The sequence below is a fragment of the Cornus florida genome, unplaced genomic scaffold (assembly GCF_030987335.1).
Source record: "Cornus florida cultivar Cherokee Brave unplaced genomic scaffold, ASM3098733v1 CherokeeBrave_3.0.0_Hap2_Chr06, whole genome shotgun sequence".
Lineage (NCBI taxonomy): Eukaryota > Viridiplantae > Streptophyta > Magnoliopsida > Cornales > Cornaceae > Cornus > Cornus florida.
The window spans coordinates 62695348-62723305 of NW_026775576.1; the positions used below are offsets into that span (position 1 = coordinate 62695348).

At 36.1% G+C, this 27958-nt stretch overlaps 1 protein-coding gene and 1 pseudogene across 1 annotated transcript; both read left to right on the forward strand.

Annotated features, from left to right (window-relative positions):
- The first annotated feature begins 3677 nt into the window (after positions 1-3677).
- LOC132311709 (uncharacterized) lies at positions 3678-7901 on the forward strand (annotated as a pseudogene).
- A 6207-nt stretch (positions 7902-14108) lies between these two features.
- LOC132314199 (LRR receptor-like serine/threonine-protein kinase EFR) lies at positions 14109-27596 on the forward strand. Its single transcript, XM_059813092.1, has 6 exons — positions 14109-14252; positions 14959-15096; positions 25673-26408; positions 26463-26675; positions 26772-26990; positions 27292-27596. Exons 1-6 carry the CDS (start codon positions 14109-14111, stop codon positions 27594-27596), a joined length of 1755 nt encoding a protein of 584 aa, XP_059669075.1.
- Positions 27597-27958: the final 362 nt, after the last annotated feature.

Consider the following 27958-nt stretch of genomic DNA (forward strand, 5'->3'; position numbering starts at 1 on the left):
TAATTGATTTATGAAGGATATTTTTGTATTTTGAAATAAGAATTTAAAGGATATTTTGAACCTAAATAATAGTTTTTAATACATATGTAATTATTTTACCTAACTCGACTAAATTAAAAAATTAACTTTAAAAATAGACTGATTTGTTATTTAAGACTACTAAACATATTTAAACATATTTTCCCTATTTAAACATATTTAATGAACATTAATTTCTATTTGATATAAGTTTTTTTATAATAAAATATGCATATTTACACATGATATTTAATAATAAAATTTAAAAAAATAAATTTTTTTAATGGTTATGCGTATGTATACCTATATGCAAACCGTAATCATGATTCATGACCCATATAATGCATCTATCTAATCGTTTTTGACCTAGATAAATTTGTAATTATAAGAATTAATGAGGAATTAGATTGAGAAATTTCAATTTTCAATTTTTTTTATATTAAGCCTCTACTCCAGAAACACCACTAAAACGCTATTTTTTAAATTGAGCTTTTGAAGGCTATAAATGCATTCCCAAATGGGCTCTAAATGTAAATTTTGTATTTTTGTATTTTATATCTCTATATGAAACTATGAGAACCAGATCACTCATTCAATATGGACTACCCTGAAACAATGAGAACTAGAGAGAACTCAGAGTCAGAGGGATGTGACCGGGTGAAAGGAAAAGGCCAATAGGCAAGTACAGAAAAGTGTGTAGTGTAGGCAGTAGGCACTTGATACTTTACCTAGTAGACTCCAAAAGTAGAGATATGAAAGGATCCTCCCATCTACTAATTAATGGTCACACACACATTTTCTATTGGAAATTGATATTGTGAAAAAAATACTCCTGTGAGAGCATCTTCAATCCAAAACTAAAAAAATTGTCATTTCTAAAATATAACAAGGATATGTAAAAGGGATTCTCTAATACAATGTTAAAAGAGTTGTTAATTTTTATCTTTGCCAAAAATTTTGTCAATTGTAACATAAGAAATAGCTATTGCTATTTCAGAAAGAGAGAGAGGGAGGGATGGAGGGGTTCTCAGATTTGGTATATATATATATATATATATATATATATATATATTTAAAAAGATCATAAAAAATTTCACCAAATAATATTTAGTTTGCAACCTTGATTTAAAAAGTAAACAAAAATCGAACCTCTTTCTTAATGGGCTTGGTGAAGAGATTCTCGGCCTTTGATGTCAACAAGGAAGAGAGCAGAGGTTGTTCCTGCCAAGGATTAGTTGATTTAGAAAATAATTACAGAGAATTACAGAGCTTCATTAGTTGATTTAGAAAAAAATTTAAATCAAAATCCATACATACAAGTTAGCAGTTGCACAGAGAGAGGGGGGCAAGCTTGAGAGTTGAGAGCTAACAACTGAAGCTTGCGAACGACGAACCTGAACTGAAACAGTGAGGGGGCAATTTCAGAGCTGAGAACGAGAATAGAGATGGAGGCGATTGGAGAGGTTGAAATGTTTGCCCTAAAAATATATATGGCTATTTGGGAGACTGAAACGATTTGCCCTAAATATATATATATTTTTAATAATAATATAATCAAATATATATAATATACATATATATATATATAATATAAATTTCTTAAAAAGAAAAAGGAATTATATAATAATATAATCAAATATATAAATTTATATATATATATATATATATATATATATTTTTTTTTGGGTCCTTTTTTGATTAAATATTTTAGATTTTTTATTCTTTTTAATTAATTTAATTTTAGTTTCCTTCTATTGTTTATAACTTGACTTAGAATGTGTCTAATATTAACATTATTGATCCAAATATATATAGCGGGAATGGTAGTTGAAAAAGAATAGTGGTTATGTTAAAAAATAACATTTTCATCATTCGATCAGAATTGCTAAAATGTAGCATTTTTGCATTAGAGATGCTCTGAGTCACAAATGCCAAAGACCACACTTGATTCGGGACGAAGGGAGTACTATTTTCGTCCTATTTTAAATGACGTATTTGAAAATCTGCTTTCAAAATCGAAATATAAAATGGAACAGAATACGTAGTACGTACTTACAACGTTGTTAGAATTCGACCTTGGTTGAGAACCCTATTCGACAGCCGCAGCAAATTCAGGTTGGCGTCCTTTGTTCTTCGATTTCGATTTACTCTAGAAATTTGTGCTAACCTATGGATCACTCTCACTATGCATGTGTTTTTTTAGATCTGTAGTTCATGTTTGTTATATTTCTCGGTTACCTTGTTCGAAAATGATTCAGATTTTTTTTGGAGCTGTTGAAATTGACTGGATATTGAAGCCATTTTCAATTTCAAGTTTTAACGATGTTGATTTTTTTGGTTGTGATTTGACTGGTTTAATAAAGTTAGCTAGGTTGGGCTTGTATAGCAGTGATCACCAATGGCTCCTGCTAAAGGTTGAAGTAGTGTTTTAAGAGGTGAAGGATATATAAGACGAGCGTCGTAATAGTATTTTTATAAGCAATTCATTGTTTTGAGATAATTGATTGCACTTACATGATCAGCAATTAATTTCTAAGTTTAGTGACTATTCATTTTACATTAGTGTAATAGTCCTGTACTTCTGTTACTTGTACTCTTGTTCTCATTGTATAGATCATATTACCGAAATTATCATGTTTAATTTAGCTTCTCATTTCCATACACATATGTATGTACTGTCGGTCTGTAATATGTATATTTCATGTTTGAATGGGTGTGCATACTCTCCTCTATATTATCCATGTACACATGTATATATATGTGCAAACCTAAGCTTTGTTTCTTTGCCAAGAATTTGATTGGTTTTGGAGTCTATGGAGATGATATAGTTTGAAATGCACAAATTGCAGCTAAATATTTTCTCTTGAATTTCTGTTTCCATAAACTCATGTTGTGTTTTGGAGCACCAAACTGGTGGCCTTGGATTTGGGATTGGAGAAAGTTTAGTTCAAAAGTAGTATTAAATTTTTTTCAATCCCAAAACCAAGACGCCGAATCGGTACAGCCAAACATAGCATCAAGGTTTTCTTTGACTCGTGTTCTTCATCGTTAGGTGGATGTGATTGAATTTTTTTATTTGACTGTTTCAGTGGAAATGTTTTTTTTTAGGAATTACCCCACTATGATGTAATGTAAGTTATATTTCAAATGTTAGTTGTTATCGAAGTTTCATGCCTTATGTTTAAGTATTGATCAAAGATATGTGGACACATTTTAGAACTTTTTGTTGGGATGGAAAATTTTCCTAGATAAGTTCTTTTGGTTGAGATTCCAACTATCTCGATGAATATGATCGATCCTCATACCTCATGTCTTATTTCTTATGGAAAGTTGTAGGTGTGCTTGGTTTTACTTTCTGAAAATTGAAAAGTACTCTTACAAAATTGAATCTAGAAGGCCACACTTTTGGAGTTTTTTTTTTTTGGAGAACCATATGGCATTATAATTTAAGCACTACAATTTGTTGTGTCACGCAACTGTCGCAACACTCCCGACCTCCTTGTAGGGCAGACCACTCATGATGGGCCCGAAAATGCGTGGGACTGTGAGTGTTGTGCGGAAGTTTTCAAGTTACACCTAATTGTCAATGTAAAAGTTCCCAATTTTAAGCCCCTACTCATAAGTAGATTGACTTGTAACACTTTTGTTCTAAACAGTTGCAGCCATGGCAGCAGCGAAAAAGGTGAGCTTGAAGCTTCTCATTGATCCTAAAGCCCACAAAGTCCTTTTTGCAGAAGCTGGGAAAGACTTTGTGGATTTCCTCTTCAACCTACTCTCTGCCGGTTGGAACCATTGTGAGGCTTCTCACTAGTGACACCATGGTTGGCTGCATTGGAAATCTGTACCAAAGTGTTCAAAACCTGAATGAAACTTACATGCAGCCTAACCAAAATAAGGACTTGCTCTTCAAACCCGCTGCACCAACTTCGGTAGCTAATGTTCCTCTCCTGTTGCCTCGTGATTGTGTATCCTCAGCTGCCACAAAGTTCTACATGTGTTCGAGTGGTAGTTATCACAGGTATGTGACGAACAAAGCTGGTACAAAATGTCCCTCACCCTCATGTAACTACTCCATGTCAACAGAAGTGCCATTTGTTGGTCCGGTTAATGAGAATGCTACTTCAACTGTTGAGGGGGGTTATGTCAAGGGCTTGGTTACCTACATGGTGACAGATGATTTGTCCGTAACGCCAATGTCTATGATATCTGGCATTTCCATGCTGAACAAGTGCAATGTTTTGAAAATTGATGGGTTTGAAGAGAGGGTGGTTGAGTTTGGCATAGATGAGGTAAGGAAATTTTTTCTCAATTGCTTTATATGACAGTTGGAAACTTAAGTTCAAATTGTTAATTAGCAGCAACTATCCTTCTATTGGTGAATGTTAATGGTTCCAAAATCTATTAGTCAGTAATATTTGCACCTAATGATAATTATTGTGTCTTTTCATAATTTATTTATAAGATTTATGTCTTCCTAACTGTATTTTTCCATCATTGTTTTTTTTTCCTCCGTGTTTTTAGGGGTTGAAATTGTTGAAGGGTTCTTTACAGTCGAAGGCAGCCCTCACTTATGTCTTCCTTGGAAAGAAGGGGGTTATGAAAGCCAGTGGATCAAAATCATCTAACTGATACAAAGCTGATATGGAGTTCTGATAATTCTTGGGCTTTCTGGAGGTAGTTTGATGAAGAACATCAATTTCAGTTGATTCATTTTTCTGGGCTTAATCTTTGTTTTGTTTGTCTGCTATAAACTCTTTATCAAATTATGCAAAACAGTTTTTTTTTTCTTTTTTTTTGAAGGTTTTATCACAACATGCAGACAAGTCCCTCTATAACAAGGGACATGAAACAATAATAACCTTTTTCTCACAGCGTCAAGTTAAAAATAGTAATTGATTTCATTGCTTCTAATATATCTCATTATCTCCTAATGTACATCAATATGCATAGAAAGAAAGGAAGAAAATGGAAGAGTTTTATAAATATGTGCATATTCTTTCGAAGACCATCTTGAAAAAGATAATAAATAAAAAAAATTGGCAAGCTAGAAATCATATAATGCAAGATCATTGCCAATATAGGTTCAGCAGATGGCACTAAACCTAATAGTTAATAAGCAATACTTGTCTAACAGTTTTCGAGAATGGTAAATTTTAACAATTCATTGTTTTAATGCACGTGCACTTAAAGGGTCACTACTGAGCAATTAAATTTTAAGTTTGATGAAGATTCATGTTTTTGCGACTCTTTAATCTTTCCCTAAGCAAAACTCATTTGCACTTGGAAAACAGCAAGGAGACTCGGAGACTTGAGTTTGACAGTTAGAGCATTTATATCTATCTATCTATATGTATGTATATTTATGGGAATTTTTTTTTATAAAAAAAGTGGACATTGGGATGTTTTATTAGTTAGAATTGGATTCAAAGTCTTAACACTTTTCAAATTCACGTCCTTTGATCAAAATCTCATGTTGACATTAAAATAGACTTTTTATTTACCCAAACTACCCTTAGTATCTTCGGATACCACTTTTGTGTACAGAGGTACCACTTTTTGTGCACAGAGGTACCACTTTTTGTGCAAACCAAATAATCAAAATGCTATACAGAAAAAGTGATACCTTTGTGTACAAAAGTGATACTTATGTGCACAAACATGGTACATCTGTACAAAAGTGATACTTACCTACATTAAAGTGATACATATTTGCACAAAAGTGGTAATTCTGATCACAAGAGTGGTACATTTGATCACAAAAGTGATACTTGCATGTACAAAAAGTGGTACATCTGTGCACAAAAGTGATACCCAAAATTAGTAAGGATAATTTGGACAAATGAACAATATTTTTCTATATCCATTTTGATCAAAGTTCATTAATTTGACAAGTGTTAGACTTTAACTCCATCTTTAACTAATAATAAGTCCACTTTTTTATAATTTTCCATATATATATATAAAAGTATATACTACTATTATGTCCTCATTAATATTTAATGAGTAGGCTTTTTTGGCTTTTCGGAGGTAGTTTGATAGCAGACATCAATTTAAGCTGATTTTATTTTTCTGCGCTGAATCTATGTTTTTTTGGCTGCTATAGTTTACACAGCAAGAGATGTTCATACACTTTCAGTTGTAACGATGAAAATAGTGAACAATACCTTCTTTGCAAGTAAAATATAAGTCTCAACACACAAGAATTTTATTTCTTGACCTTATGGATGTGGTTTGATTGAATATATGAATTTATAATGTTTTAATTTGATTTAGACTGCTAAAGCTTTTGAATTGACAATCTGTTTGGTGGGAGGATAGAAAAGCTTCTTCTTTTCTTTTCTTTTCTTTTTTTAAGACTACCTATGTCAATCTCTAACATGCCTTTATTGATTTAAGAGTTGTAATCAACTTGCTATTGATTATTACATTTCATTGCATTCTTATAGTTTCAGAAACATGTATCACTGCTGATCTTGTATTTTATACTCGTTCTAATTTTCTAATCAAAATTTGCCTTTTTACAAGTTCTTACTCTTTTCCTTGCTGTAATATAGTTCCTGTTGTCTACCATTCCAATTCCCTCTCTTAACTCTGTTATTTGCATTCATGCATCATGATGTCTTCTTGGGCTAAATTTAATGGCCTTCTGTTTGGGCTTGACTCTCGTATTATGCGCTAAATTAAATAGAAATGTAGTGTTATTTTCTTCAATTGCACTTTACTTTTCCTTTTTCTTATAAAGGAAATGACCAAGGAGGTGCCTAAGTTCATTAATGCATCATCTCTTATTTTATACTATTATCATAACTACCCTTTATACATTAAACTTGGAACTTTTTTTTTCTTCCTCTAGTATTTTTTTCTTTTTTTTTGGTCCTAGATAATTTATTCAACAAAAACAACATGCATAAGAAATAGAATGAAATGTTACAATGCTTAAAAGGGGTTGAATGCACAAGCAAAAGAAAAAATAATCACACAGATTAAAAATTGGGGAGAGAAGAGGCAAAAAAATGTCATTCCATATATGAAAGGATAGTTGTGGTATTTGAAAACAAATAATCACACTTGTGAAGTCAGGGTTAGAAGTGCCATTTAAAAAAAAACAAAAAAAACTGAGAGTGCCATTGTGATACCCTGAATTTTTATTTAGGCTATTTAATTATGCTTAGTGGGTTGATTGTTTTTTGATATAATTACTCTTCTAAGATGGTGAAATTATTGTTTTGGCTGGGAATTAAGATGAACTGAGATGATGTTGATGAAACTGAATCCGAAACGTAGGGCTGCGGTCCCAGGGTGAAATCCCTAAAGAGGCAAGTAGCGTCTGAGTTATCCCAATTATAGAAGCACTGTGTTCTGTTTTTAACTTGTGCCTCAAAGATGTGTGATTTCAGTTTATAAGCCTTTTGAAATTGTTTATGTTTTACAACAATGCCCCCATTCTCTTTTATATCACTCATGTTGCATTCAAATCCCATTGCGGTAATTGTTAGACTTCTCTACTGGTGTCATCTCACTCCTTAACAATTTCAGGTGTTGAGACCCGTGGTGGTGATCAAGTTGGTGCTATGTGAAGATTTTACTACTGCGTTGGCTTGTAGTTTTTGTGTAAAGCATGAACCTGTGATTAAAGGTGCTGAACTCGTCTTTTGTATACCAATGTTTTGTTTCTTTGTATGTCATGAGTTCAGGGTTGAATTATGTATATAATAATAGACTGTAATCTATGCTGTAATCCTATGTAAATGTTCTGTTGGCTAGACCTGTAGATAGAAGACTACCTGGGTATTTGCTATTATTTGTAATAGGTACTTTGTATTTAGTTGGTTTGTACCTCTTGAATGTTGTTAATGAAATGAATCCACCTGAATTCTCAATTTATTTATCATATGTTGATGGTGCTCTTGAGATTTTGATTTTTTTTTTTTTAATGCTATTGGAGTGATTTCGGACTCATTTTTTCTTAGTGTTTCAATTTTCAAAATGTTATGTTCTGAAATTTTTACCCATGTATATTTATGTATCTAGTTATTTTATGCCAAATTTCATTGTCCTTAATATTTGTTTAAAAAAACATGACATCACATGCTGCCCCTTTGTTTAGCCGGTTGCTCTTTGGATTTTGGTTAATTTATTAGAATGGATTTTAGACCCTGGAAGATTATGAGAATTTCTAGATTTGTTGCATTCTAAGTCTAGTTTTTCAAAGAATTTTTATTTTTATCATTCCGTTGAATTTTATATAAATTTTTGAACGTCTATTGTGCAGATCTGGTTTTTTATAGAGGCTGTTGTCCCAATTTTCTTTTAAATTTTACTATTGTTTTATTTCCTTTTAAATCTTATTAATCACATCATTGGGTATGGGGTGTGACAGTAATCATAGAAAAATGGAGTGTGACCTCTCAAAATAATTTACCGCGTTCTTAATTTATTGGCGTATATTATACTTGTAATTAAGTAATATACTATTTCAAAACAAAATGAGGGATCTAGTCTGCATAGTTTAAATACTTGAGGGGGGGCCAAAAATCCATTTAAAATTTTTTTTTTATACTTAATTTGAGTGTTAGAATAAAAGGGGTGAATAAAAATTTGAGTCTAAGATTTTTTTATTTTTATTTAAAAAAAAAAACAACTTATAGAGGATCCAATTCCATACATTAGAAGGGCTCTAAATTGCATCATGTTGCATATTTTTGAATCCTTTTCAAGCTTTTTTCCCTCATCATTCACTGGTAAGAGCTCATCACATCTATCATTTTTCTTAGGATAGGTTTGTGCATGAAACAATAGCATAGTGGGTAGTGAACAAGTGATGATCTGGCATATTACTAATTGTTGAATTTAAGTTTGTAAAAGCTTGGAAATGATCCGTTTTATGCATATTCTTTGAATTCAACAATACCTACTAAAAATAACTAAACAAAAATGATATATATATATATATATATATATATATATATATATATATAATTCAGTTTATTAATTGATGAAAGATAAATTTTAATGTGTTTAAGAACAAGAATGCATTTTGATACACCAATTATAAGTTAATCATGTGTCTTATATGTGTACACACCAGTTTTAATGTCTTATTTGTGCACATGTTTTGACAAAAATTGAAACATGAAACATAGAAAATAATAATTTGCCCGAATGTGAGGTGCCAATGCATAGTTTATCATTGAAAAAAAAAAAAAGAAAAAAAGAAAAAAACAAAGAGATTATAAAATTAAACTGCAGTAAAGGAAAGGAATTTCAGGCTAACAAAACCAAAACAGATGTAGCTGCACAGGTAATGTTGTAGGAGTGAAGTTTAGAACTACACATGCTTGACTAACATGACAACCAAGTTAGTCATGAGCTGTTCTAAAGCTTTTGCAGTAGATACATTCGATTGTCATCAGCAATTCCGAAGGGCAGGATCGGAACAAAATCGGTTATAAATTTGTTACATGAATCATACTTTTCTATCAAGATTGGGGGATACTTTTCTATGAAGTGTGGTGAGGATGGGATGGATCATATTTTCTATTAGGTTTTTCATCACGTGAGATACTTTTCGTAAGTTTGGTGGGTAAAAACATAAAGAATAATGCTTAGCTACTCATTGGTGCTTAGCTACTCATCGGTGAGTAGCTTCATCTTACTCACCCCTCATGTGTTCCAATAACAACATACCACATCAACTTTAATAAAAAAATTATTCAATGGTTGATTTGAGAACGAGTATTACACAAATTTCTCTAAAGTGTGATATGTGGTTTAAATGTGAATATGTGAAGAATTATGGCATGGAAAGGCATGATACATTCATGCATAGCATTGGGCAAGAAAAATGGGAAAGAAATGTTTTGAAATAAAAAAGGAGTGTTGGGAAAAAAAATTGAAAAAAAAGAATTTTGTGAAAACCCGGACGCCAAGGGAATACCGAGGGTCCGTGGCGTTAATGTAGCCTAGAGGGACCTAGGGAGATCGACCTAGCGTGGTTGAGTTATCTGGGCCCCAAATGATGCCGCGGGGGTACCAAAGGTCAGGAACAGTAGCCAATCCTTCTCTCCTCGCTGAGGGGTTACATTAACGGTTTGAAAAGTGAAAAATGGAAGTGATTTTAAGTATGGGAAGCGACATTCATTGCAATGTTACCGACTTTTCCTATTTTTTATTTTCGGAAATTTATTTGATTTTTCTGGATTCTTTTAATCCTTACCTCGTTTCGCGTGCCACGCTGGTCTTGAGGGTCGTTTTGGTCATTTCCTTAAGCCGAGGGTTTTGAAAATTTATTTTATTTTTTTATCATTTTGAGTCAATTGGGAGTGACGGTACCATTTTTAGAATTTTTCGGAAGCTCGAACGATTTTCGGACTCAGGAACTTCTCCCGGTTTTCTCATTTAAGTGAAGGACATTGTGGTCTTTTTACACATTTATGCATACACCTATATCCTTGCATTGTAGAAGATATTTATTGGGACATGGAGGAAGTTTCAATGATTATAGATGGGTAAAAGAGTAACTAACCAAAAAATTGCAACACACACCTTTTGACAAGTGGCACTCTTAGGATTATGGAATTAATTTCATAAAAATCAACCCAATTCTCCTTCTCTTCAATTCAGCCGAGGCTTTCTCTCTCTCTCTCTCACTAGTTTTATTTTCTCTTTCTATATTTATATTTATCTATATTGCATGATGCTTCCAAGCCATTTTTAAAAGATTTAAGCTATGTTTTTGGTGATAATCAAAAGGAGAGAGTTGATCCACTTGGAGAGGGCTTCCATTTGATATCAATCTTGCTAGGGCTTGGAAGGATTTCGAAATTTTGGAAAGCGTAGGGCTTGTTTGGCTTGCTTCCTTGAGGTAGGGGTTCCTAAACCGTAAACCTTTGATTTTAGTGAATTATCTCCTATGATGTGGGTATAACATGAGAAAATTCTGAATTTTTGTTATGGTTGTTGAAGTTTTTCTATGAAAAATGAGTTGTGTGTTCTTATGTGGTAATTGTGCTAGTTTCTTACCAATTTAAATTATACCTTACTTGTTAACATGTTTTGGTTGTGTAGTTGAGAACATGAAAATTGTGGTAGTATTTGATGGATAAGGCATGCTATTAAGTTCGTGGTATAACTTATGAGTTTTTATGGTAATGAAGTGTATGTGGCATTCATGCATTAGCATGGGCAAGAAAAAGGGGAATTTGGTTTGCAAACAAAGGAAATTGATTTGGGTAAAGGCTTTAGAAATGGGAAGAGACATCTCATTTCATGGACTTGCATAACATTGCATTTGTGATGTGTGGATTATATGTGATGGTATATTTTTTCCCAAAATAAATATGATCTCTCTTTCTTTATGCCATTCTTTGTTTGGATTCACGGGGTCATTAAGGAATGCGTTTTAGGCACTTTCTACTGGGCCGTTGTGTTCACCCCATTATTATCATTTTTTAGGGCATGACCATGACGTGGTTGAAGAAGGGTCTCACAAATATAGTAATGAATGGCGGACTACAATCCACCGTAGTCTTAGCCTGGAGTAGAAGAATGTCTCTTTTGCTATCTTTTGTATTTAGGCTTGATTTTGTATGGTGTTGACTCAAAATTGTATTATTTTGCAACATGTGAAATATTTAAATTTATTTTGGTGTATAGCCATTGGGGAAATGTAATTAAGTTTTAATCACACTAAATCCTTCAGTGTATTTTAAGTAACGTGTTGTAAATTGTGTTAACAATGTGGTGGTGTTATTGTATTAGGTGTTGAAATGTATTTAAATATATACGTGAGTGTAGTGGTGTAGGTGGTTAGTTATCAAAGTTGGTGTATTTCGGTTTTCTTTAGAGAGTGAGCAATTGAGTGTGGATAACCCAAAACCAGTCGACGTGAAATGCGTCGACCGAATGAACTGAACCAGTGTAGCTTCCCACAGGTCGACCGATATCTTGGCAGTGAGCATTTCTACTGTACATCTTTAACCAGTCGACGTGTAGCCTTCCATTCGTCGACCGGTATCCTGGCAGTGGGCTTTTCCAGTGTACGCATCCCAAACCAGTTGACGTGTGATATATACACGTTGACCGGTTCTTGTTACATACATTTTTTAGTTAGTTTCCCTAATTATTCCTTACCACCTATCTAAAGTTGTGAGTATTTACTTTATGACCCAAATAAAATACATTAATTATATTTTAACTACAGAAATGACTGTTTGGCCCCTGGATTTTTACCTTAATTATTACGCGACACAAGTAAATGACTATTATGTCTTTGGAGTCTTAAACCACTAGAAATGTGACAAATGACCATATTGTCCTTGTTGGACTCTAAAAATATAAATTTAACGTAAAAGGACCGTGTTACCCTTGGATGATTTTGGGTCGGGTAAGGACCCGATTAATGGTCCGGATCCAGTGGATTTTGGTTGTTACAAAATTGGTATCAGAGCTTTAGGTTCGAAAACCTAAGGCGAAGGGTAGGGTTGACTTAGTGGGGTTAGAGTTGGATTTGACAAGATTGCACACTTATGCTGTTGTTGCTTGTTTAGTTTGTTTAGTTCAAAAGTATGATTAATTATTATATGCTTGTATACGAGTTAATTTTTATAATTTACAAACTCACGAATAAAATAAAGCATGCTACATGATAAGGTGTTTATTGTTATTAAGTCGTTGATTGATTAATGTAAAAGCATGCCTATTTGCCAAATGTTTACGTGAAATTATTTATATGATTAATGAAATGGTTATATTTGTTTAAAACATGCCTAATTGTATGACGTTAAATGTTTATGTGTAACTGATTATATGATTAAGTTTACTTGATACATGTTTGATTCGTAATGTGGTTAATTGCTGACTGTTACTGTTGATGAAAGCATGCTTAGTTGACTACGTGCTTAACTGTTAAATGTTTTGTATTATTAATAGCATGTTACACAAGTTCTTATTACAAGTAGTTGGGTATGATAGTTATGATCCTGTTCTGGGACGTAGTTGCACGCTTAGGTTCACGTTGTGGTCATTCATCCACTAAGGAGTGGACATGTGCATGACTTATTGGTTTCATTGTTGACGGGTGTGGGTGTTTGGGACAGTGTTGTATGTTGAGTTGCGGAAGGTTTTGATCCACGTTAGTGAGGGGTTTGATCACTTCTACGTTTTTGAATGTTTAGATCTTATCGAACGATTGGTGTGAGCACTGTAGCTCGTGGCCGGATTGAGCTATGTTATATCCTTGTTTTGATCATTTGGTTGTCATTGTAAAATCGTGTTTGAAGACCACATGAAGTGATGGATCTGAATGAAGTTGGACAGCGAGCAGGTGAAGGGCCATCCCAACCAGACAGGGTTTCAATGGGATAGGGCCGAGATAGAGAGATGGATAATGATCCACAAGTATCGGAGGATGAAGTTTTAGTAGCTAGGGCTGTAGCCTCAGCCTTTCAGAAATTAACGAGTACCACAATTCCTCAAGTGGTATCACAACCGGCTATTCAGCCATATGAGACGGAGATGGAGCGGAATCTTGAATATCTGCTTCAATTTAACAAACTCATGAAAGTAACATTTGAGGGAGGTCCAGAACCGTTGGTAGCGGACGATTGGTTAGATGAAGTTGAAAAGCATTTCAGGGCAATAGCCGTGCCCGATGATCAGTTGAAGATCACCTTAACTACGTACAAGTTTATTAGTAATGCGGCAGCATGGTGGAAGACCATGACAAACGCGCATGATATTGACAGTATGAGTTGGGATGCATTCAAGAGTCTTTTCTTTGAAAAGTATTTCCCGTATACTAAGAGACGGGAATTGAGGACGCAATTCGATAGTCTCAAGCAAGGTGACATGTCAGTAATAGAGTATGAGAATAAGTTCACTTCTCTCTCACGTTTCGCTATGGATGTGTTAGGGAACGAGGAGGAGAAGACATGGCGTTTTGTGTATGGCCTAAATCGTTCTATTAGGGGTGACACTTTTGGGATTAAAGGAATATTCAGAAGCTGTCACGAGAGCACTGATGGTAGAAGCAGAAGTTAAGGATTGGCAAGAAAGGAGTGGTACTGTGGGCTCTCGGGAATGAAGTACGAATGTGGGTACTTCTTCTAGGAGTCAGGACAGGAAGAGGCACAGGGATGTTTCATTGTTTTCTCGGGAGCAGCGGACGGCAGGTGCTACTCCTATTGTTGGTGCTTCTTCATAATCTTCTAAGTGGAGTGTGGTGTGTTATCACTGTAAGCAGCTAGGACACCGCAAGGCAGGGTGTCCTTTTGATAGACCTAGTTTCGGAGTTTGTTTTCGGTGTGGTCAGTCAGGCCACATGAAGAGGGATTTTCCATAGAGGAGATGAGATATTATTGCGATTGATTTTTATGTAACGGGGGATACCTGTGAGATTAGGCAGATGCCTGTGCACAGTTGTGCTGGATGTAACGAGGGTTACCTATGACTGTGATGTAACGGGGGATACCTGTGAGTTGTGTCGTGTTGTAACGGGGGCTACCTATGAGTCATGTTGTGTTGTATGGTCACTTGTGAGTCGTGTTGCATTATTGTCTGTGAGTCGTGTTGCACGGTAGTTTGTTAGTTATGTTGCATAGTTATTTGGGAATCATGTCGCATTGTCACATGTGTGTTTTGTCATGTTGTTGTCAGTGCATCGTGTCGTGTTAATGGGGGATACCTGTGAGTTGTGTCGTGTTGTAACGGGGGCTACCTATGAGTTATGTTGTGTTGCATGGTCACTTGTGAGTCGTGTTGCATTATTGTCTGTGAGTCGTGTTGCACTGTAGTTTGTCAGTTATGTTGCATAGTTATTTAGGAATCATGTCGCATTGTCACATGTGTGTTTTGTCATGTTGTTGTCAGTGCATCGTGTCGTGTTAACGGGGGATACCTGTGAGTCTGGTACAGTAACGGGGGTTACCTGTGACTCTGTAGCGGGGAATACTTGCGAGTTCTGTAGCGGGGGATACCTGCGAGTTTGGGTGTGACAGGAGATGCCTGCACACAGTTGTTCTGGTAACGGGGGCTACCCGTGAGCTTGGACAGATGCTTGTGCACTTTGTGCAATGTCAGGTTCATCTATGCCCAGATGGTGGACGTATCCCGTAGTGTGGTTCCGGACCAGGTGATGTTGATGATGCTTGGTGTGAGCCCTTGGGACAGGATATAGATCAAGAAGTTTTTTATGAGATTTAAGTTGTAATGATGTACCAGTTGCGATTATTGTGTAATGAAACAATGATGTATTTGTAAGACTATATGAGTATTCTAGACAGTTTTATTAGATAATGATGTGTTTTTTGTAGGCAATTGAGCTATTATGTAATGATTTTGATGATGGATTGATGACAAAAGAATTTTTAACGATGTTACTTTATAGGTTATTGATGTAGTGGTCAGCATTACCTAGTTGTTTATACGAATGGAAGGTTTAGAATTTCACTTGTTAAGGTTTTTCTTCGGGCATGATGAGACGCGATGTCTTAGAATTCGTTGTCTAGCCCTAGTGTTTTAGAAAGGGGCACCGTTCTTTATTACGTGTGGATGTTAGGTGTATGAATTGCAAATTGAGTTGTTCGTCTCAGTATAGTTCCTCATTCTCAGCATATCATGTGCGAGATATCGATAAGTGTGTATTCTGTTCTGTTGCGGTAGAAGGACTTAATCTTCCTTCTTTTTATGTTGGTCCTAGCAAGGATTTTGTCATCTGTGAGTTTTGTATCTCCACATAGGAGTTGTGCGTGTCAGCAGGTGAAAGAACTTTTTAGAGTTCCCTTCCTTTGTTAGGATTTTGAGTGAGGGTTTGTTCTGGATCGTCCGACTTATCTCCATGGTAGGAGGTGAAGTCCTTTGCTATGTGGGAATTGTTCTGAGAGGTTATGACTGATGCGATGTGAGACGTGATTTGTTTACTGGTGTGTATGTTTTCTTAGGGTCTCGGAGCTAACAGTAGTGCCTGGTAGTTGTGACTTGATTCGTGTGTTGAGGAGGGTAGACTGTGTGTCTAGAGTTAGACGTAGAAGTTGGTGTGTAGGTGTACTAGAGGATTGGACCTGAGGACAAGAATGACGTTGGTGTTAAGGTCAGAGGGACGATGAGAATGGCCTGGCCAACCATTTCTCTGAGTCAGTCTTTCCTTAGCATAATGTCGGATCAAAGGTCAACGATCATTAATTTTTGTATGTTCAGTGACAGTAGGAGTGCGGTGCTGTACGTTGTGTATGTGTGGTAGTACGATTCCATCTTGAGTGAGTCTCGTTTGGGATTGGTGATATTCTTTGTACGTGTTCAGGCGACTTGTCGTGGATGGTGGCATACTCGGTATGGGACTACGTGTCTAAGGAGTTTCAGTTGTTGGATCAGTGGATCCCTGAGCTATGCTGGTGGGTTATTTTCCCGGGTACCTGATGGTACATTTGATAGGTTGGATGGTTCTCTTGATTTTAGTCGTGGGTGTTAGGCTATGATGTAGTTTTGAAGGCAGTAGTTGTCAGATACGGTTTTAAGAGTTTATTTGGGATCACAGGTTGAGCTCGCGTGTTGGCTCGTTGAACGGTTTTGTAACCACTGTTTTGTGGGCCTTAGGGCTTTTAACGCGGATTGTGTGAGGCGCTGCTGGTTGGACCTACTGTGCATGGGAATCCAATAGCTTTTTGATAGGATGTCTTGTGTGGACCGCGTTAGTGCGATTTCATGTATCGGATTGGTTTTAACCTAGGTTGAGTGTCGTGGATTGAAGGATTCTTTTCGTTATGCGTGTCTTTGTGTGAGTTAACTGAAGTCGGATTTAGTATCGACTAGTGGTGTGTTCTGGTTAGAAGGATAGCAATCCTAATGGTTCTCAGTGGTCAGGACTCAATGGAGTCACGGAGTTTTGTTGGGGGCTTGTGCCTCGTGTGCTTATAGATGGTGGTAGAGAGTTTTGTTCGGCACTGTAGTGCCTTTTTCGTTCAGTTAATTGTTGTGGGTGATGTGATCAAGTGTGGTTGTGGTCATTGTTCGATCGAGGTTGCGTTGGGTCACAAGCACAGGGTTGCGAGTGATATGGGACGGGGATTCTTCGTGTTGAGGTTATCGAGGTAGCGTGTTGCGTGAGGTACTCAGAGACGTACTCTGTTTTTGTGTCCTTTTGTCTTTTTCATGTGAGGTGGGTTGATTTCGGGGACGAAATCTTTTAAAGTTGGAGAGATTGTAATGTTACTGATTTTTCCTATTTTTAATTTTCGGGAATTTATTTGATTTTTCTAGATTATTTTAATCCTTACCTTGTTTCGCATGCCACGCGGGTCTCGATGGTCGTTTTGGTCATTTCCTTGAGGTGAGGGTTTTGAATTTTATTTATTTATTTATTTATTTATTTATTTATTTATCATTTTGAGTCAATTAGGAGTGACGGTATCATTTTTAGAATTTTTCGGAAGCCCGAACGATTTTCGGACTCGGGAACTTCTCCCGGTTTTCTCATTTAAGTGAAGGGCATTGTGGTTTTTTAACACATTTATGCATACACCTATATCCTTGCATTGTAGAAGATATTTATTGGGACATGGAGGAAGTTTTAATGATTATAGATGGGTAAAAGAGTAACTAACCAAAAAGTTGCAGCATACACACCTTTTGACAAGTGGCACTTTTAGGATTATGGAATTAATTTCATAAAAATCAACCCAATTCTCCTCTTCAATTCGGCCGAGGCTTTCTCTCTCTCTCTCTCACTAGTTTTATTTTCTCTTTCTATATTTATATATATCTATATTGCATGATGCTTCCAAGCTATTTTTAGAAGATTTAAGTTATGCTTTTTGTGATAATCAAAACGAGAGAGTTGATCCATTTGGAGAGGGCTTCCATTTGATATCAATCTTGCTAGGGCTTGGAAGGATTTCGAAATTTTGGGAAGCTTAGGGCTTGTTTGGCTTGCTTCCTTGAGGTAGGGGTTCTTAAACCGTAAACCTTTGATTTTAGTGAATTATCTCCAATGATGTGAGTATAACATGAGAAAATTCTGAATTTTTGTTATGGTTGTTGAAGTTTTTCTATGAAAAATGAGTTGGGTGTTCTTATGTGGTAATTGTGCTAGTTTCTTACCAATTTAAATTATACCTTACTTGTTAACATGTTTTGGTTGTGTAGTTGAGAACATGAAAATTGTGGTAGTATTTGATGGATAAGGCATGCTATTAAGTTCGTGGTATAACTTATGAGTTTTTATGGTAATGAAGTGTATGTGGCATTCATGCATTAGCACGGGCAAGAAAAGGGGAATTTGGTTTGCAAACAAAGGAAATTGATTTGGGTAAAGGCTTTAGAAATGGGAAGAGACATCTCATTTCATAGACTTGCATAACATTGTATTAGTGGTGTGGATTATATGTGATGGTATATTTTTTCCCAAAATAAATATGATCCCTCTTTTTTTATGCCATTCTTTGTTTGGATTCACTGGGTCATTAATGAGTGTGTTTTAGGCATTTCCTACTGGGCCGTTGTGCTCACCTCATTATTACCATTTTTCTGGGCATGACCATGACGTGGTTGAAGACGGGTCTCACAAATATAGTTATGAATGGCAGACTACAATCCACCGCAGTCTTAGCCTGGAGCAGAAAAATGTCTCTTTTGCTATCTTTTGTATTTAGGCCTGATTTTGTATGAAGTTAACTCAAAATTGTATTATTTTGCAACATGTGAAATATTTAAATTCATTTTGGTGTATGGCCATTGGGGAAATGTAATTAAGTTTTAATCACACTAAATCCTTCAGTGTATTTTAAGTACCGTGTTGTAAATTGTGTTAACAATGTGGTGGTGTTATTATATTAGGTGTTGAAATGTATTTAAATATGTATGTGAGTGTAGTGGTGTAGGTGGTTAGTTATCAAAGTTGTGTATTTCGGTTTTCTTTGGACAGTGAGCAATTGAGTGTGGATGACCCAAAACCAGTTGACGTGAAATGTTATACGTCGACCGAATGACCTGAACCAGTCGACATGTAGCTTCCCACAGGTTGACCGGTATCTTGGCAGTGAGCATTTCTACTGTACATATTTAACCAGTTGACGTGTAGCCTTCCATACGTCGACCAGTATCCTGGCAGTTGGTTTTTCCACTGTACATGTAACGACTCGGTCATTTGCCTTCCTTTTATTTTTCCTGAAATTTTACGAATGAATTTTTTTCATTTAATTTTCTTTTCTGAGCTCTATTTCGTGTGGCTTAATGTCATCTCGAGTGCTTGAAATTAGTTTCTGAGACTCTTTCACGTGGATTGACAACTTCCTTTGAGGACCGAGTCATTTTCACATTTTTCGTTTTTCGATACTATGCGCTATTTCGTCTTTTTCCCTATTCTGTCTTATTCCCGTTTGTCAGTTTTTGGCACAACCTCACTTTTCATGCTCGGAGTTAGTTTTTGACTTCATAAATCTTGATCTTGCGTGGTTTCCACGAAATACATATCTTCACTTTTTCAAGAAAGTACTCTGGTTACTCCCGGTGTCCATAGGGGTATGGATGCAAAGTTCTTTGAAATTATTTTCTTTTCTTGGGGTGTTTTTCATAATTATCTTTTGAAGATATTTTATTTCAGGGGTTTTTATGAAAATATTTTTGGAAGATATTTTCATTCTGGGCCATAAGTGCAGTTTTCACTTTTTGGAGGGGCCATTGTGCAATTAATGAAAGTTATTGCAAAATGTCTTATTTTGAGCCTGGATCCTCGTACAGGATTCATTTTCACATTTCGTCAAGTTGTGTACTCTTGGAATTTCCTCCTGGTCGATGTTTTCCAGTTTCAGGGTTTCTGGCCCCGGTTTGCGCTAAACTTGTTTTGGGCATAACTTTCTGGTCGGGACTCGGTTTTTAACTTCGTTTCTTCACTTGTTCATAATTTATCATTTTGAATCTTTTTTGTTCACAAAGTTTTGCCATTTTAGCGCGTTTGCTCAAATTTTACTTTTTCGGACTCGGTGGGGCCCGTTTGGGGCACTTTTTGAGATTTCTATAAAAGGTGGGTGAGATATTTCATTTTTCATCTTCTCCCCTCTTCATGCACGACCTGGAGCTCCCATGGCAGCCTAAGGGGTGCTGCCATCTTTTCTCTCCTCTTTTGGTTCACTTTTCCTTGATGGACAGTCTTCGGCCTTAACGTTTGTTGTTCCCCTCGCCGTGCTCTACCTTTCCCCCTTATTAGAATTTAGTTTTGACCATTTCTTGAGTTTGGTTTTGAGGTCAAGTTATGATTTTGATGGGGGTTATCTTCACGGCGTTGTCCCCGACAAAATGTAGTAGTTTTGTCGGATTCGGAGCCGTTCCGTTTTAATGGCTTTTGAGGTTTTCATCTCAAATTGAGGTAGGGGATGTTCTAGGTTTAAATTCTTATTATATAGCATGCTTGTGATGCTTATACTACTTGTTTGCATGATTAAATATAAAATCTAGAGATTTCATTATTTATTTTTTTGTACGGGATCTAATTTTTCCGGTTGCTCATGATTTGGTTTAAACATGTAACATGATTTCATATTGCCCCTTGATATGCTCATTGTCGTGTATTAAAATTGGAACATTGTCGTGTATTTATTTTAGGTGAAAGATTAATTCACATGGCCTTAACTAGTTTGAAATCAATATGCGTTAGCATATTAAATTAGGCCTTAGCATGCTCTCCAATATAGTTGAATTTGAAAGTGATTGGAGGTGTTTTGAAAATTAGTAATTATTAATTAATTTGATTAATTAATTTGCCCTGAGTGCACTATTCACTCTATTTAAATTCCGACTTGATATTTTTGATTTACATGCCATATAGCTTCACATATATTTGATTTGGAATATTTGGTTAGGTTTTGAAACCTTTTATTTAATTAAATTCCATGTTTAAGATTAATCATCATGGTGATATACAACTTGAAATTGAAGTGTGGCATGTTAGAAAATTAAGCTTAGGTATAGTTATTCACATATATTAAATTGGGATTAATTGTATGAGAATTGTAACTTTTAATTATATTTTACTTTAGTGAAAGGTTAAGTCACATGGTCTTAAATTGAATGAAATAAATTTGTAATGTGATATTAAATTAGTCCTTGACATATTCTCTAAGATATGTTAAATTGAGAGCATTTGATTAAGTTTGAAAATCAAGAGATTTTAATTAAAAGAATTAATTAAAATCTATTTTGTGGTCCCATTAGCTTAATTAAGGTTTTAACTTGATAGTTGTATTGGCCATGACTTGTTTACTAGTATATATTAATCTGGGACTATTTGAAGTTGTTTTAGAACCTTGGAATTTAAATTAGCATGATTTAATTAAAGTTCTACTTTGTTGTTCTAACAACCTAATTGAGTTTTAGAATGGATATAGGTGATGACCTTGTCATGCCCTTTAACATGTATTAAATTGAGGTTAATTGAAATTGAATCGGAAATCTAAAGAATTTAATTGTGTTTATCTATTTAAATTCTATCAATTTGCTCCATGATCTAGTTGTGTTTTAGAAGTGATTTCTATATTCAAATCATGGACTTAAACTTGTTGTATATTCATTTGGTTATGTTTTGAACATTGGATAGCATAGTTGCTATGTTTGCATTCGTGATAATATGTTTTCCTTATTGAATATATTGTTGCCTTGTGTAATGATTCGCACATTTCATATTTAACATCTTTCATGCATAACGTGTAACGAATCGCACACTGAAGATTCGACATTCATCATATCATATTAGTTGTGGATTTAGAGCATGTATTGTATAGGTTTCCAAATTTGGATGTGCTTGGTAGATAGTTGATTATCTTGCATATTCTTGTTGATATATGCGTTGTTGCATAACTTGTTGATTTTGGAAACTTAGGGATGTTGTTGTTTGACTATGGCTAGGATGTGGTTCTAGTACGGGGGATAGTCCCTCTATATAGTCTAGTGCGCACATAGGGAGGTTACCCATGGGCTAGTAACCCTAAAGTAACTATGTTGTCGGTCTGATCCGGCGTGACGTCCGAGTATCCACTTTGTTTGATTTCGCATTTCATTTTCAAGTTGATAACTAGATGATGTTGTAACTTGTTGTTTCTTATTTGTCGTTCCATTTTAAGTTACAGGATGTTAACTTTGTGAAATTGTGCTTTATACGTTGTATTGGAAGTTCCAATGTTGGTTAAATTGCATCGATATTGAAAATCGTGTTTTGATATTCTCATAAAGCTTAGGATTGATCCTATTGATTTATTTATAACATAGACGTTAAGTGGCATGAACCACTACTGTTATTTTGTGCTTTAGATTCTAAGTTGATGGCTTTGAGAACTTAAACCTTATTGCATTGTATAATATGCTCTTTTGTTGTTGAATTGTATAGATAATGTGATTCTTGTTAATTTGTATTCAAATATGCTTTTGTCATGTTGTATGGATTACTCTAGACCTAGTTTAATTGTATTGAAAATGCAATTCATGTTAATCTATGCTCAAGCATTCTTCTTGTCGTGTTCTTTGGATTATCCTAACCATGATTCGTTTCATACACGTATGTATATCATGATTCTTGTTGCTTAGACTCTAAGGTAGCTTAGGATGCTCCCCAAGTCTCACTTAGACATAGACGTTAGGTGGCATGAGCCCCTTTAACATGTTTCACCTTAAGGTGATAAATTTGTAAAATGCTAGGTCGATGCATGCTCATCTCCTACGAGTAGCTTTATATTACTCACCCCTACGATACTAAGGCATATTTCAGGTACAAAGACTTGGTTCGTGACACCTAGCATTCCTTGGATGTCGTATAGCTTTCAAGTTTCCATTTCATGCAAATGTTAGTATGAAATGTCATTTTGTAGACTTATATGTCAAAATATGTATATTTGATTCCATGTATGTAATATGTACTTAAGTACACTTCTTTCACTGTATTTGATATGTATGAGATGAGGCCGGAGGCCAATGACCATTATATTGTATTCTATGTACTTTTTAACTTCATGAAATATTGTGAAAATCTTGAAAAATCGCAAGTCAATGCTTCACCATGGTTGCATCGGGTGTGGGAATTCTATTCTCATTCTTTCATAGGGTCTTATTAATCTTATATGAAGTGTGGCCAAGGACCAAACGGTCATTTGACTCCATTTTGTATTTTTAGATTCCGAGTTTTCATTCCAAGTTCCATTTTTGCCTTTTTGCCCATTGGGGGGTCAGATTTTGTATCGGTGGTATTTTTAAGTCGTGAACCATTGTAGCACTTCCAAATAGGTAAGTTACATTTGCGTGCATAGTCGTTTCCGGGCAAAACCTTATCATTTGTGTTTTGAGCCTCTTGTGAATTCATTTTGCATTTTTTTTGCATATTCTGATCTAGGGGCATTATGGACCTTTTACGGTAGTTTTATTTTCTTCTTTCAACATGGTTGAATAGAAAACATGATTTTAGGGGGGGGGGGGGTTTCTTTTCCGTATTTTTCCAGAAAATGTTGTCTTGGCATTGGAAATCGCTTACGAAGTTCAGCTTTCAGTTTTCTATATAGCAGCTTTTTCGACCCTCTGGACCAGATTTCTTGGGAGGGAATTTTGGGTATTTTACATTGCTTTTTTTTTTTTTAATTATTTGTGAGTCATGTAGAAAACTCAATTTTGAGGGGGATTTATTCTTTGTGTTTTTGCAAAAAAATTCATCCAGGCCTCCAAATTCAGCCTCTGTTCTGGATTTTTCTGGAAAATAAGCACATAGCAGCTTTTGGGCTGCTGGCAGCCGTGTGTGCGCCCAGCGCGCGCGGGGCGTGCATGGGTGTGCGCATGGGGGGCTGTCATGGCCCCCTCATTGGGCCGCCGCGACGTCAATTCTTCTTTTGGGCTTTTCTCCTTCGTCCGGACTCCGATTCAAGTGAATTTTTTTTTGAACTTGACTAATTTTTCGCTGTTTTTCCAACAGTGTGCTCGGTTGCACCCAGTTCTTCCTGGATAATTACCTATTTACCCTTTTTACCTTAAGTGCTCGTTTTTCTTCGTCATGCCATTTCTCCTTCGTCCGGATTCTGAATCACGCGATTCTTGAGTCCATCTTGATTAGTTTTTCATTGTCCTTCCAGCGGTGTGCTCAGTGGCACCCGAATCTACATTTTTCATAAATGACTATTTTGCCCCTGGGGGCTTATTTGTCATATTTTCGATCTTTGGCTTCCGCATCAGTTCTTGTTGAGTTCCACGACCTCATGGAAGGTCAATTTGACTTCTTAGGGTCTTGTTTTCTGTTTTCGCTTCCGCATATCGGATCCGTTATCGGGTCAAATCTTCGGTTCATCACAGGACATGCTGGTCTAAAAACCAGGGTCGCCACAATACACGTCCTAAACCAGTTGACGTGTGATGTATACACGTTGATCGGTTCCTGTTCCATACATTTTTTATTTAGTTTCCCTAATTATTCCTTACCACCTATCTAAAGTTGTGAGTATTTACTTTATGACCCAAATAAAATACATTAATTATATTTTAACTACGGAAATGATTGTTTGGCCCCTGAATTTTTACCTTAATTATTACGCGACACAAGTAAATGACTATTATGTCCTTGGAGTCTTAAACCACTAGAAATGTGACAAATGACCATATTGTCCTTGTTGGACTCTAAAAATATAAATTTAACGTGAAAGGACCGTGTTACCCTTGGATGATTTTGGGTCGGGTAAGGACCCAATTAATGATCCGGATCCAGTGGATTTGGGTCGTTACATTCATGGCATCACATATCAAGGCACAACATTGTTATTTTTGAAATTGGATTTAACGTTGTATGCTTTCCCGGCATAGTATGATCCATATCCTCTATTTCTATTCATTGCTTGTATTCACGTGGTCACAAGAGGTGTGTCTTAGGCACCACTTACTGAGCAATTTGCTCACCCCTTATATTTAATATTTTTCAGGGCACGGATGGCAAGTGGTGGACGACGCTCCTCCACAGGGTTCGATGGGTTAGTAGACCATTTTGATATACCTTGTAGCTATAATCTTATTTTATTATTTATTTATTTGTTATTACTTATTTTTTTATAAATCCGGAATGACACGTATAATATGTATTGACGTAGGAAAAAATGGTGTTGTCCCTATCTGACCTCGGTTTCAATTAAGGACCCGGCTAATGGTTCGGACCTACGGGCTTAGGTCGTTACAGACAGTAAATTCTCTATTGTAAATCTTTTTCATAGTGAATTTCGAGAATTACAAATTTGGATAATTGCGACCATTCGTGTTACATCCGCGCAGGACCTCAGGTCTGGAAGTCTATTCGGGCTTGGAGAAAATGCGGAATGGACTTTTTAATTAAGCATTGCATCTCTCTAATTTGTGGAATGGCAGTCGAGTCTTTCAAAGATGGAAATATTTATGGTCAGAATCTCATATTTGCACTAAGCAATTTCTAAGACCTTGAAGAAAAACTACCCTCATGGAGATCATTGGTCACCTGGAAGCCAAAAGTCCACCAAAAGTATCCCATCCCCCACGTAATATTGTTGCACTAATGAACCAAATTAACCAAGTAACTAGGGATATTGAAAATAGTTGTCTACATATTACTCCCAAAATTGTTTGTATAATAGCTTTCTCTGTTGTTGTAATTCAATAAGCTGTTGTTTATTCTCAACAGTATAGTACTTGGGCCATGAGCATGGGGAAACACCAATCATTTGTTCCCTATGCTGCTGTTCTCCTCTTGTGCATGCACATGCCTTTGTTATATAATGCTTCTCCCACCACCCCCATGTTTGAAAGACGCGAGGCAGATCGGCTAGCATTGCTTGACATCAAGGCGAAGATGACTGATGATCTTATGCTGCAGGTCACTAGTTCATGGAATGACTATCTCTATTTCTGCCAATGGCATGGTGTTTCATGTGGCTGCCGCCATCAAAGAGTCACCGTCTTGAACTTGCAATCCTCCAATTTGGTTGATTCCATATCACCTTCCATTGGAAACCTTAGTTTCCTCAGAATTATAAATCTCTCAAACAACACCATCCACGTACGAATCCCTCATGAAATCGGTTTATTATTTAGGCTGCAAATTCTGAATTTGGCCAACAACTCATTGGAGCAACAAATTCCAGCCAGCCTCTCACTCTGTTCTAACCTGAGAGTTCTTGCTATAGGAAACATCAAGCTCATAGGGAAACTTCCGGTGGAGCTTGGGTCCTTGTCTAAGCTGGTGACCCTACACGTCTTGTCCAACAATTTGACAGGAGCCATCCTACCTTCTTTTGGGAACCTTTCATCTCTTGAAGCTCTTCAAATGGGAAACAATATACTTGAAGGAAGTATCCCTGACTCGCTAGGCCAACTGAAAAGTTTAACACTTATTGTGATAGAGGGGAATGAGCTATCTGGTTAGATCCCACCATCTATCTATAGTCTCTCAACACTTACTGCGTTCACTGCAGCGAATAATCAACTTGAAGGAAGTCTTCCTCAGAATTTAGGACTCACTCTTCCTAATCTTCGACGACTTAGTATTTGGGAAAACAAATTTAATGGATTCATTCCAGCTTCACTGTCAAATGCTTCAAATCTTGAATTGCTAGAAATCTCTATGAACAGATTTTCTCGTGGGATGTCTATCAAATTTGGAAAACTAAAGGTCCTGCACTGGCTTGGTATGTATGACACTCTTGAGGGGAGTGGGAAAGCCAATGACCTGAATTTCATCTTATCTTTGACTAATTGTACCAAATTGAGATTGTTATTTCTAGGCAGCAATAATTTTGTAGGGGCGTTGCCTAGTTCCATAGCCAGCCTGTCAAACAAACTCGAATATTTTTCAATGGGAGGAAATGGAATATCTGGAAATATTCCAACAGGCATTGCAAATCTCCAAAGCATCAGGTTTCTAAATATGCATCACAATCAATTAGAAGGAAATATTCCAGCCTCTATTGGACTACTTCATAAAGTACAAGAAATGGGTTTTGGTAACAACGAACTGTCAGGGGAAATCCCTTCCTCCATAGGAAATCCAACTCTATTAAACCTACTCTGGTTAGAAGAAAATCATTTTCAAGGAAGCATACCTTCGGCTCTCGAAAATTGCAAGCGTTTTGCATCTATATGACAACAAACTGAGTGGTACCATACCTCCAGAAGTTAACGGTTTGTGATCTTTAGCAAGATCCCTGAACCTTGCTCAAAACCATCTCAGCTGTCCCCTGCCTTTAGAAGTGGGTAACTTGAAAAATCTTGCTGAATTAGATGTTTCCCACAATGAGTAATCAGGTGAAATTCCTAGCAGTCTTGGTAGCTGTTCAAGTTTCATACGCCTTCTCATGCACTATAATTCCTTTGAAGGAGCCATTCTAGGGTCTTTGAGTTCTCTGAAAGCCATTGAAGAATTGGACCTTTCACACAACAACCTCTCCGGTGAAATTCCAAAAGATCTAGGGATCATTCGCTTGTTGCGGAATTTAAATCTTTCTTTCAATGATCTTAAGGGTGAGGTACCTACAAGAGGAGTTTTAGTGAATGCAAGTGCGATTTCAATCTATGGAAACAAAAGGCTTTATGGAGGCGTACCTGCATGACAGTTGCCAGTATGCTCTACTGATAAACCAGGGAAGAAGAAAACATCCCTTTTTCTCAAGGTAATAATCCCTACATCTTGTGTAGTTATAGGGATTATTTTAATATTTTTTCTACTCCTTGTCAAGAAGAGAAAGCAACAACGCCAATCTTCGTTTTCGGTATTAGAATTCATGCCAAATGGGAGTCTTGAGACTTGGTTGCATCCAGTACTTCCAGAAATAGGTCACACCTGATCATCAAGAGCCAAAGAGGTTGAACCTTCTTCAGCGATTAAATGTAGCTATTGATGTGGCTTCTGCTTTGGATTATCTTCATAATCATTGCCAAATGCCAATTGTTATGAAAAAGGATCGAATAGGAG

Bases quoted from the DNA above. Each gene is read 5' to 3' on its own strand.
- LOC132314199 (XM_059813092.1), top strand. From the start codon at position 14,109: ATGTGGGTACTTCTTCTAGGAGTCAGGACAGGAAGAGGCACAGGGATG. The intron at 15,097-25,672 runs GTTCATCTATGC...TATTCTCAACAG, and splicing joins TGCACTTTGTGCAATGTCAG to TATAGTACTTGGGCCATGAG. The intron at 26,676-26,771 runs GTATGTATGACA...TGTTATTTCTAG, and splicing joins AAAGGTCCTGCACTGGCTTG to GCAGCAATAATTTTGTAGGG.